At 39.6% G+C, this 13,321-nt stretch overlaps 1 protein-coding gene across 1 annotated transcript in view; it reads right to left on the bottom strand.

The window, feature by feature from the left end:
* Positions 1-13,321, bottom strand: part of UPF3A (UPF3A regulator of nonsense mediated mRNA decay) — a 59,334-nt gene that overhangs the window by 33,350 nt on the left and 12,663 nt on the right. Inside the window, exons 3-4 of the mRNA XM_029913265.1 lie at positions 12,942-13,048; positions 204-310 (exon numbers count right to left, since the gene is read on the bottom strand). Coding sequence (XP_029769125.1) covers positions 204-310; positions 12,942-13,048 — 214 coding nt within the window. The remainder of the gene's footprint in view (positions 1-203; positions 311-12,941; positions 13,049-13,321) is intronic.

The following is a 13,321-nucleotide window of genomic DNA, read 5'->3' as shown; positions in this document are numbered from 1 at the left end:
CTTGACTTTGCAATCTTGATGCTCTTTTAACTATTTGTTTTAGTATGTAATTAACTACTTATACTGAGTAAAGATTTCCAAAATACTTACTGTCCTGAAGTGCTACAAAGGCTACAGGTTTATATATGTTAATTCCAGAAAAAAAATCAAATATGTAATAAACAGGTTGCACTGAGATTTTTTAAAAATATAAATAGTCCAACCTTTATTATCAATGAAGACATAGCCATCAAAGCGATCTCTAAAAAGAAGGATGTCATCAGGATTTCTAAAATTAATGTATGCTCTTGAGTAGAGATGAGGATAAAGACTGGAACAAGAAACAATTTTATTTTCTGTTATTTATTGTCATGTTCAGGAATGAAGAAAGAAGCAAAATTAGAAAAATCCTGTCATAATTCTCATCTGCCTTGTAAAATGATTGCATTAAACTTGCATATCACAGAACGCAACTTTTACACACACACTTACAAAATCACAGGATCCAAGCAAAACGGAATTGATTTCCAGGATATTCCTCATCCGGGCAACTGTGGAGTTTGAATTCTGAATTAGGAGACAAATGTCGCTTTTTTCAAATCTTGGAGTGTGTGTTTCCATTCTGTGCCCCCTTAGAGCCATTAGGCCCACTTTTCTATGATGGTGACATAAAAGCTACGGATATTGGCAATGCCACTGGGTACTTCTTGAGCATGCTCAGGAAGTCTTTTGCTGCTGATATTGGGGAGGGGGAGGGGGAGTTGCCAAACTGTCACTTTGAGTCTTTACAGACATCCATCTTTAAAAAAAGATTAAACCTTTTGATAAACAGCAAGAATATATCCTGGGACATATAAAAATAAACACAAAATGATATATTTTTAACAGACTTGCATACAAATCCAGCAGGTAATTTACAGTTATTGCCAACACCCAAACATTTCAGCTGGAAGAATGAAGAGTTACTGACCTGATAATAACTGTGTTCTTTGAGATGTTGTCATCTCTGGGGATCCACATGGTCCCCATCCATGTGACAGCAAAATCTTTTAAAAAGCAGTGTGTGCTGGGGCTGTGCCTGTGCCCTACATGTGCTCATGCCTCCCCAGCCCCCTGCCATGGGCATAATGAGCAGAGCTGCTGCAACCATCCCACAGTTCTGCCGCCAATTCAGAATCCCAAATAAGGAGGACTATGAAAAAGTGGGGATGAAGGGCAGGCTGTAATATCCATATCATCACTGGAGAGTAAAGCAGAAACTAACAATTACTGGAGGTTTAGGCACCACAGGAAGTACCGCCCCAAGTTTGACCCTAGTATTCCGTCTCCTGACTTGGCTTGGTAACTAGTCTTGTCTCCTGCCTTCAACCCTAGCCCAACGGACACTATTGGCCCAGCAGCCTACACTCTGACCATTACAATTAGACAGACTTGTCTTCGCCAATATGGAGCTATCAGGATCAGTGCAACTGCACCTTGCCTGACTGTACTCAAGCAAATCAGTGGAAATGTGTACATACATGAGGCCTTGACCCCACGGTATGAGGAAGCTGTTTTGCAGTGATCCCAGGTCCATGCCTCCTCAGAAGAAAAGGCTGGGCATTTTGTATTATCTTTGGTGCCAAACAATTCTATAATGAGATTTCCCCACCAGAGAAATATTGGCTTGATGACGGAGCTCTTCAGACATCACTTGTGGGTAGTGATAAACTGTCTGCTTAGGAAGTCTACTAGGTTATTTCTGACTCCTGGCAGATAAAAAGCAACTGGGGTAATACCATGTTGTTGACACCATGTCTATAACTTGATTGCTTCCTGACATAGAGGTGATTAAAAGGCACCTTCTTGCTTCTTTATATAGTGCATTGCAGATGTGTTGACTGCGAGGAACTGTACTGTGGAATTATTTAGAACAGGCAGGAATGCCATGCAAGTTATTCTGATTGTTCATAATTTTAGAACATTTATGTGAAGAGTCATGTCCTTTTGAAACCAAGTCCCTTGTATCTGGAGGTGATCCAGGAGTGTGCCTCAACCTGTACATGATGCATCTGTGATCAATGTCTGTGTAGGAGGGGCAGAGAAGGGCACCCCACTCTGAACATTCTTGGGGTCACCAGTTCAGTGCCGATAAAATGTGTATAGGAACAACAACCCGCATGTTCATTTGATGTCTTGCAAGGTGATACATCAACCTTAATCACCCTTGTCATAGATGTAGGTGAAGTCTGGCTAGCATCATCATCTGTGCAAGCTGACACATGGCCCAAAAGTCTGAGGAAGTTTCTTACTGTAGTTGATGGAGTCAATTTGATACTGGTAATTATCATCTGAAGATAAATAAATCTGTCTTCTGAAACATATGCTTTAGCTGATTTGGAGTCAATTAAGGCTTCTATAAACTTTATTGTTTCTGGTTGGTTGAGAGATGATTTTTCATAACTGACCAAGAGGCCCAGCTGTCTGAATAAAAGAAGGACATAATTCAGAGCTGAGCTGTGGCAACTTCCTGATGGGCCCTACCTTGGATCAGCCAATCATCTACATATGGGTACATAAGAATACCCTGTCTCCTCAGATGTGCTGCCAGTGCAACTAGGCATTTTGTGAAGACTCTTGGTAATATGGAGAGACCTAACGGTAGAACTTTGTATTGATAGTGATGGGGCCCTACTGTGAATTGCAGATACTTCCTGTGGGCTGGATCGATGGCAATATTGAAGCACGTATCTTGTAAGCTGAGCCAGGAACCAGTGTTGAACCCGAAGGAAAGGGCCAATGCAGGCAAGCATTACCATCCTAAATCTAAAACAGTTCATGTATTTCTTCAATCTTCTTAGGTCTATGTTAGGATCCCTTTCTGAGGGGGGATAAAGATATATGGGAGTAGAAGCTTCTCCCTGCCACTCCAGCAGAAACTCCTCTGGGGTCCTACAAAAGCAGAGAAGTCACTTTTTCCTTCAGCTGATTTTCATGAGAAGGGTCCCTGAAGAGAGATGGGGAATGGAGGGTAAGGACTGAAATTGGATTCAACAGCCATGGTAGCTGTGGCCATCTTGCATGCATCAGAGGAAGGAGACAATAACTAACTAACTAACTAACTAACTAACTAAATAAAAGCAAATAGATGAGACACAATTAACTTGGGGGAAAATCCTTTTCTGAGCCCTGCAAGTAACCAGCTAGAGCTCTGAAGTTTATACCCAATATTCTTGTGCCAACACCTTTAGCTTAAATAGCTCTTCATCCTCCCTGCTGTTTACCCTCCTCCCCAATGTATTTATATAAAGCAACCATATCTTCACCCAGCCTTCTTCTTGCTAGGCTAAACAAACCAAGCTCTTTCAGTCTCCTCCCATAAGACAGGCCTTCCATTCCTCTGATCGTCCCAGTAGTTCTTCTCTGCACCTGTTCTAGTCTGAATTCATCTTTCTTGAACAAGAATGACCAGAACTGTAAACAGTATTCCAAAGGAGGTCTTAACAGTACCCTGTACAATGGAATTAACACTTCTCTATCTCTACTGGAAATGCCTTCCCTGATACGTCCTAGGACTACATTTGCCTTTTTCGCAGCTGCATCACATTGGTGGCTCATAGTTATCCTGTGATTGACCCACAAACCCAGGTCTTTCTCCTCCTCTGTCACTTCCAAGTGATAAGCCCCCAGCTTGTACCAGAAATTCTTATAGACCCTAAGTGCATGACCCTTGCACTTTGTACTATTAAATTTCATCCCTTTTCTGTTGTTCCAAGCTTCACGGTCATCCAGATCTTCCCGTATGATATTCCAACGGTTTCTGCCTCTTCTTATGGAAAGAAAGAGATAAGTGCTGAGAACCATGCTTATCCTGGTGTTTGGGCCTTTCTTGCCTTGTTGAAGAGGCAGTATCAGTCTTTGGTGATGAGGTGATAATCAGTACTGAGGTGGTATTTGATGCCAGTTCCTTGCCTGATGGTGCCAAGCATGTATGCCAGTTCCAACCTTAGATGCTGCACACCAGCTGACAGAGACATTGGCTGACAGAGACTTAGAAGAGGTTGGATTCATCCTGGAAGTTGATCCTTGCTCTTCAGGATCTGAATTTCCTCTCATGGATTATTCAGACACATGGCCCTGAACTTTGTTCTTGTTGAGAATGAACAACACATTGGGCACCAGTCTGACATATGGCTCTCGGTGAGACAAAATAGAGAATGACTGTAGCTATCTGTGAGTGGAATTAGACTATCACAGGAGGGACACGGTTTGAAGCTCGAGCGCTTTGATGCCACCATTTTGTATTGCATAGAGGGAAAAATTAAATTCAGGGGGTTTTACATTTTTTGTTGTTATGATGGAACTAAAATAATAGTGCGGAAAATTTAAAGTTGAGTGCTAACCCTAATCAACCAGCTAATTCATGACTGAAGCAGATTCCAGTAATGGTAGCGGGACACCTCTTGTTCTGTTTCACTGCCCCACACAGTAAGGGGGAAAGGAAGGACAGGTGCAGTTACTCTGCTCTTTATGTCTCCGGTGTGGGGCACAAAGGCATGCACAGTGTAGGTGTGGTCCAACAGACACTGCTTTTTAAAGATTCCAATCTTATGTACGTGAGGCACACGTACAGCTAGAGTGGGATTCATGAGGACACAAACTCGAAGGAGAATTTTTCTGATCCTTCTGAATTAGACAGAGCTATTGGGATGGATACTCATTTACTGTATATGAAATGTTCATTATCTAGCATTTCTAATGGGCACTAATTCCAATGGGATCTTAAACTGAAAAATTTCTCAATTTATATATAAATTAAAAAATGTTATACTTATAACTCAATGAAAGACATGAGTCTAATGGAAACAGTGTTAATGACATATAGATTTATATCTGTAAAATGTATTTTATCTATAAAAACAAATATGAATTGAATGATATTGATGAAAGTTTCAACATTTCTATGCAAGTGGATGGTACTGAGTGTACTATACGGAGGTAGCCATGACCATGTGAAAAGTCTTTACTATGATAGAATGAGTTTCTCTCCCATTGATTTCAATGAGAAACCGTCAATGCTTTTTTAGATATATTTCAATATGCATATAGAATAGAGTAAGAAAAAATATCGTTAAATTAACTTGGGTTTGTTTACTTTATAAGTAGAAAGGATTTGTGATTTGACATTAGAGGAACATTTAAGTTGAGATCACACAGGCACCATGTGTGTGCTGCTAATGGCTGGAGCAACCAGCAAGACTTCTGGATAACTGTCACCTCCCAGGAAGCAGAGGGCTCTCTCCTCTGTGCTTGGTCATCTCAGTAGGTGTACTCATGTGTTTCATGTTAAGCACACGCTTAGGTGCTCGACTGAACTGAGGCCTAAATTATTTTAGTATTTATTAGAGATTAACTTGATTGCATAGTTAAACTGCTCATATCAAGTACTTTTGCTTGTTGCTCTTTGCTGCCAAAGCAGAAATGCTGGAATTAAAGACAATGTTAGTCTAAGAAAAATGAATCTGTTAATAAAATTCTTAATTAAATAAATGAAGTTCTTTCGAGACATGCCAAAAATTAATTGTGCATCCAAGAAAAATTACTGCCTGGCAAAACTGAAAAACATGTTTAATGTATTTTTATAAACAATTTTAACTATTAAAGAAATATACTAGGACAGATGAAGCAGAAACAGGCTTCTTTGAATACACCAGATGTGGAAAAAATTAGAGCAATTTCATGCTTATTTCCTTATCCCTTAAATTCTTGCAATTTCATATTGTCAAAAAAAAAAAAAATTAGGAGTGTAACTGAAGGGAGAACTATAGATCTTTCTCTGTCCCTTAAGGAAACTGCTGTGCCTCTGATCTGCATGCATTTGGACCAACTGCCAAACATCTCTGGAAGCAGATGATGGTTACAACTCCTATTAATGCAGGTTTTGTGTATGAATTTAGGACTAGTACTCCACTGTTTGCAGAAAAGAAAAACATTTTTTTGCCATTTTTAGGTCCTGATCCTGTAAAGTTGCAGAGCATCTTCAATTTCCACTTACTTTACATGGGAGTTGAAGGTGCTCAGCACTTTATAGGATCAGGCACTTATTACCTATAAAATATCAGGCATCTTGACACAGAACAGTAACCATTGTAAAAGAGAATAGAAAATCAGAAATATTTATTCTCTCAGAAACATTTCTAAACCCCTAATATTTCAGTAGCAGATGTTTTCCACCTGCTTTGACACCACAATCTATTTCCCCCCGACACATGAAACAGCAATATTTTTCTGTCCTTTTACACTTATATTTGTTAGATTGAACACACTTCACAATTGAGTCAAACATTTAAAACAGTGAATTTTATTTTACATTAAGCATTTATTATTGCTGTTAGCAGAGGTTAAATATATAACTACCAGAGTGGATAGAATTTTGTATTCTGGAAAGTACAGACATCAAAAATTATCTTGCATGTTTTGAAGGGATCCTGTGTAGCCACAAGATTTACAGTAATAAAAACTTTTAAATATTATGGACCAAAATCACCACTCACAGCACACAAAAATGCAAAAACATGTGTGGAAAGTTCCACTATCAAAGTGGGATTCTCCCCTAGCTATAGTTGGTTTATTACAATAAATAAGTATGGCTATGAGAGTACTTAGCAATTGTGGGTTCATTCCTCAAATGAAGCCATTTCCACAGAGATACCATGTATAAGGGGTAAGATACCCTTTAAATGACCCCTTATACAATTTTTAGGGGGTGAGAAGAATGGAGAGTAGGGTTCCCCAAGGAATAGGCTAGTAATTGCATGTACACCCCTGGGGGCTATCCTTAAATGGGGAATATTATCCTGAGGTGTATTCTTAAGAGGCAGAGATGGGTCCTGTGCAGAAAGGTAAAGGGACAACTGAAAAAATATGCAACATGCTACATGCCTGGATGGTGCCCCCTCAAACTGTTGCTTAATGGAAGGGAAACACTACCTAGATGGGTGGCCCTAAGAAGCAAGCAGCGCCTTGTCAAATGCTTGCCAAACTAGATTGCTATCTTTGTCTACAATTCTCATTTATCATACCAATGGATGAGAGCAAAGTGTGCTTTAAAAAAATATAGAATTTTGCGGCTGTGAGGCATGTCCTGTTAACAATGGTTTCAGCAATGTAATATACTGCAATAAATGAGTGCTTGATGAAAAGATCCTTTTGTAACACCTGCAAATCACAAATACTTTACAGAGTCTATGCAACATAAAAGACTTAAAACAGCCTCTGTAATCTCAAATGGCCAATTTAACATGTTTAATTTTACATGTATGAAAATCTTAAAATCTAAAAAAGCTCAGGGCAATGACAAAACTGTGGCTTACATGCGTTTTCTACTGGTGTATTTCTTGCTTTTTGTTTTGCTACAATAAAACTAAGATGCAATGCATTTGTCTTTTTCATTTTTTTTTTTTTCACAGCTGCAGGGCCACTATCTTTTTCAGCACCACAAGAATGAAAACCAGGGAGAGGAGGCAGAGGTGGTTGAGAAGCAAGAAAGCATGGGAAAAAGGGGGGATACATGTTTTGGTCTATGGGCATGGGATTAAATATTTTGGGGATTAAAAAATCCACTTTTAACTGTTGAATTTTCTGTCTTATGTGCCATTTTGAGCATGCTGCAGGGGCTGGAGAAAAGCCAAGCAAGTGGAGGCCAAAGGGTGCTGCATAGGGGCAGACATGTCCATCCTCTGCTGTGACAATATCTGCCAGACATGACAGGGCACAGTCAGTATCCAGAAGAAAGTTTTCCAAATCCCCCTAAACAGGCATTAATGGGACTGACAACTGCTTAATACTTACTGGATGAGGTCCCCTCTGCCATATTGTCTCTGGCTGGGCACTGGGGAGGCATCTCTGACTGAGTCTCCTGCTGGCTGGAAGGAGTGCTGAAGAAATCTTGGTTGTCTAGAGGAATCTTCTCCTGCCTGGGCGTTCAAGGCTTACTGTGGGGTTTCTGAAGGCATGCCTGGCTCGCTGCAGATTGTGGCCAAACTGTCCAACGTATACTGGGGTTTTGTGGTGGCCTCTATGGCAAAAATCTGATTCAGCTCTTCATAGCAGGCATGTGCACTGGGATTTTGATTTTGTCTTTGGTGTTTTTGTAATTCTGCTGCAGCACTTTGGTGTAGCACTGGCATGTGTCCTGACAGTGCTCCTTTTCCTGTTTTTGATCTGCTAGCCACTTATAGATCTTTGCATTTCAGTGACTGCTGGAAAGCTGAAACTGAATTTGCTCCTTTTAGATGGGCTTGGGGTGTGTCAGCAATGAAACCATGGGGGGATAGCTAATCAAGATGACCCCAGTGCATTGGAGAATGCACAGGTAACCAGACAAACCAGTCCAATGTGAAGCAATGAGTGTGGGATAATTACTTGAAGTAGTACAGTTAATTCAAATGGGGATGTATCCACATGAACTTTATAGCAGTATAACTCATTCAGAAATTGTGTTATGTTGTTACCAAAGCAGATTAACCAGAGGAGGATAAGAAGCAAAATAAAGGAAAAAAAGATTGTTTATGTGTGGACACAAGGCAGCTCATGTCGAAAAACTCAGATATACCAAAAACAATTTCCATGTAGATAAGGCCTAAGTCTCTGTGGAGACATCAGACTGATGACTGAGCACAGAATCTGAATACAAATCACAGAGGGAAAAAATGCCTCCCAGTCCAATCCTACAGACCATTAGTTTACTAAAAGGGTCAAGGAAGCATTAAAAAAAAAAATCTGCCATCCCAAGTAACAGATGTCAGAGTCTTCAGTGTTAATTTTCTCTATTTTCTAAAAATGATGTATTCACAGATTTCAACACCTCAAAATGTAGTAACCAAATAACATTTGAAAACGCAGCTTTATTTTCTTTGTACTTTTTGCTTTACTTAATTGTCAAGAGTAATTTTTAAAGCAGATGAATTTTACAAAGTGATTTAAGTGTGCCCTCATCTTTCTTCCACCAATACAGAATGATCTGCCTCTTCAGAGATACATGAATGGGGACAGCAAGTCATGAGGGTATTGCAAGCCCTACAGCTGAGAAAATAGTTCACACTAAATAATTTACTCAATCTATTTAGTCTCTTTTTCAACATATGCAACGTCCATGAGCAAAATGCAACTTTTTCCTATTTAAGTGCTGTTCACATTTACTTGACAATTTTGATGGTTTGGTGCTCAATACTCAAAATTAAAGCTGTGTTGGTCACGTAAACCACATGGTCTGTTATATATGTTGTTATTTTCTATATTGGAGAGGAGAATGATTGACACAGCATATGACAGAGTTTGCAAAACCCTCACCAGAGTCCTGGCACACAGGCAGGTAAATAAGCCAGACAAAGATCAGACGGTAGCCTTCACAATTAGGTCTTTCTGCACAAAAAATATTTATTTGCATGAATGCGAGGAAAGAAAAATAAACTTTAAATCTTTGACCTGCTTTGAGTTGTCTAATCTTTCTAGGAATGATGGCTCCCTATAGACTTGTGCCCCAGACTTAAGTGCCTTGGCCCATCAAACTGCTTGGAACATTTCCTGGCAGATAGCCAAACAAATCCATTGAAAACAGAGAAACTCTTTTAGGAGAAGAAGTTTCAATCTGCCTTTGTTATTTTTCCATTATCTACTGGAAAGGGCAGCACAGGCTGAACAGAAGCCGACAGAGCGTCCCACTTCTACACATGGAGGCACTTAAGAGTGCTGATCCATTACAGATAGAGTGTCCTTGAATCCTTGTTTTTTTCAGTATCTGCCCAACTCCAGGTGAGCAGCCTAGACTGACAGACTAAATAACTGAAAATAACAAAACTACTCTACATTAACTTACAGTAAATCTATCACTTAACTAATTAAAACTGTCTTAAACTGCTATAAATAAAAAATTACAAGTCTGGAGCAACCACACAAGTGAGATTATGGAAAGGAAATTTGGCAGTTGGGAACTATTTCCCCTCTTTGTAGCCTCAGTTGGTGGTTCAATGTCTGAGGGGCTCAGCGCTCCAACAGTCATTGCCAATAAACAGTTCCAGGGTTATAACCAGAGGTGCAGACATGCCATTAGTTTGGATCTGCTAGAGACAATTCTCTAAGAAGAAAATGTCAGATATGCACAGCTATACACTGCACACTCTATTAATTTAGGATACATATCCATGTACCATTGCTTCCCGACAATGTTAAGGGTGTTTGGGTTGCATTAATTGTACATTTTCTCCCTTTCTAAAATTTGTTTTGTTAGCCAGTGAATGTTGTCTTAACATTTATGGCACCATGCATATTAAATAAAAGTATTAGCAACCTCATTTTATATTCTTTATTAGTTAACGTTCTTATTTTGTTTAATTGTTTTTGAAATTGCTAATGAAATAATTAGTAATATATTGGATGTTAACGTAGATTTTCAATGAGTCTTGGAGCGCTGGGGAGGTTCCAGAAGACTGGAAGAACACAAATGTGCCAATTTTTAGAAAGGGTAAATGGGATGACCCAGGTAATTATAGGCCTGTCAGCCTGACATCAATCCTGGGTAAGATAATGAAGTGGGTGATAGTAGATTTGATTAATAAAGGATCAAAGGAGAATAATCTTATTAATGCAAATCAACATGGGTTTATGGAAAATAGATCCTGCCAAACTAACTTGATACATTTTTGATGAGATTAAAAGTTTGGTTAATAAAGATAATAGGGTTGATGTAATGCACTTTAAACTTCTATAGGGCATTTGACTTGGTATCACACATTTTGATTAAATAAATAGAACAATATAAAATTAACATGGCACACATTAAATGGATTAAAAACTAGCTAATTGATAACTCTCAATATGCAACTGTAAATGGGGAATCATCACTGAGAGGGTATGTTTCCAGTGGGGTCCCACAGGGATCAGTTCTTGGCCGTACACTATTTAACAATTTTATCAATGACCTGGAAGCAAACATAAAATCATCACTGATAAAGTTTGCAGATGACACAAAAATTAGGGGAGTGGTAAACAATGAAGAGGACAGGTCACTGATTCAGAGAGCTCTGGATCATTTGGTAAACTGGGTGCAAACAAACAATATGTGTTTTAATCATATTTAAATGTAAACATATACATCTAGGAACAAAGAATGTAGACCACGAATCAGCAACTTTTGGCACGCAGCCTGTCAGGGAACTCCACTGGTGGGCCGGGTCAGTTTGTTTACCTGCAGTGTCTGCAGGTTTGGCCGATTGCAGCTCCCACTGGCTGTGGTTCGCTGTTCCAGGTCAATGGGGGCTGCGGGAAGCGGCGTGGGCCGAGGGATGTGCTGGCCGCCGCTTCCTGCAGCACCCATTGGCCTGGAACAGCGAACAGTGGCCAGTGGGAGCCGCGATCGGCCGACCCTGCAGACGCTGCAGGTAAACAAACCGACCCGGCCTGCCAGCAGATTTCCCTGACAGGCCGTGTACCAAAGGTTGCCGATCCCTGATGTAGACCATACTTTCAGGATGGGGGACTCTACCTTGGGAAGCAATGACTCTGAAAAAGATTTTGGGTCATGGTGGTTAATCAACTGAACATGAGCTCCCAATGTGACACTGGCCAAAAAAGCTAATGCAGTCCTGGGAGGCATAAACAAGGGAATCTCAAGTAGCAGCAAAGCAGTTATTTTACCTCTATATTCGGTACTGGTGCAACTGCTACTGGAATACTGTGTCCAGTTCTGGTGCCCAAAATTCAAGAAGGATATTGATAAATTGAAAAGGGTTCAGAAAAGAGCCACAAAAATTATTAAAGGACTAGAAAACATGCCTTATAGTGAAAGACTCAAAGAGTTCAAACAATTTAACAAAGAGAAGGTTAAGGGATGTCTTGATTACAATCTGGAAGCATCTACATGGGGAACAAATATTTAATAATGGACTCTTCAAAAGATATAACATGATCCAATGGCTGGAAGCTGAAGCTAGACAAATTAGAACTGCAAATAAGGTGTAAATTCCTAAAGGTGAGAATAATTAACTACTGGAACAATTTAACCATGGTCATAGTGAGATTCTTTATCACTGAATATTTTTAAATCAAGATTGGATGTTTCTCTAAAAGATATGTTCTAGGAATTATTTTGTGGCCTGTGTTATACAGGAGTCACAATACAGGAAGTGTTATTCAGGAAGTCATTTCTGGCCTTGGAATCTATAAATGAAACAGGATGCTATCCTTGAGTGCCCAGGTGTGTAAATTTAAAATTAGCTTTTTGTGAACATCCATGTGAATAAAACTTGATTGCTTGAAAGTCTGTAGAAAGCAATGAGATATGAACAATGAAGAAGTTAATTCATTTTAAATTCAAATGAACACTTGTGGAAAAATGGCTGTAGTATTTGCCCAGCTCAACACCAAGAAAGAGAATAAGTCACACAAGGTGTACAAGTTTAGGAAGACCTCTGTTCTACTTCACCAGTGAAAATAGTTTATAATATATATATAAATATATATAATAATATACCTACCTAACTAAACCAAAAAAGATAAAGGCTTCATAGATGCAAAATATAAATTTGTTATGTGACTATGCCCAGGCTACCTGAGGCCTTGTCTACACTACAGGGAAAAGTCGATCTAAGCTACGCATTTTGAGTTACGTGAATAGCGTAACTCAAGTTGACGTAGCTTAGATCTACTTACTGCGGGATCCACACTACGCAATGTTGACAGGAGACCCTCTCCCATTGACTCCCCTTACTTTTCTAGATCCGGTGGAGTACAGGAGTCAACGGAAGAGCGAGCTGCGGTCGATTTAGTGGGTCTTCACTAGACCCGCTAAATTGACCGCCGATGCATCAATCACCGTGTATTGATCCCCCGCTAAGTGTAGACAAGCCCTTAGTGAAATAGGTTGCTTACAAACTCATAGAAAGTACCTCTTTCCTTCTTAGTGCTGATAAACAGCTCCTCCTCACCTGGGATCAGCAGTGCAAAATTCAAAATAATCGTGGGCAGGTAGTGGATGTAGCTGCTCTTCCAGTTGCTCCTTGGTTAGACTAGGAGGAAGCCGGCGAATAACTACCTGTAAAGTAACATAGTTAAAAGTGAAGACTCATTTAGTACTAATCTAAATATTTAATTATTGCCAAAATTGTAAACAAACTACATTGCATCTTTCTGAAAACTCTCCCTAGAACTACGAATTTCAATGGGATCCAGTCTTACCATATACTCCTGCACTGGGATGCAGTTTCTGTCACATACAGATGAGGGAATGATAGCTAACACATGTAATATAATTGTAGGACAACTGAAATCTTTTAACAGAGAGTTTAGAAGCAACTATAGTTGAGCT

The sequence above is a fragment of the Terrapene carolina genome, unplaced genomic scaffold (assembly GCF_002925995.2).
Source record: "Terrapene carolina triunguis isolate 2854851 unplaced genomic scaffold, T_m_triunguis-2.0 Scaffold21, whole genome shotgun sequence".
Taxonomy (NCBI): Eukaryota; Metazoa; Chordata; order Testudines; family Emydidae; genus Terrapene; species Terrapene triunguis.
The sequence above is the reverse complement of the archived record's forward strand: the minus strand, read 5'-3'. Positions and strand labels throughout refer to the sequence as shown.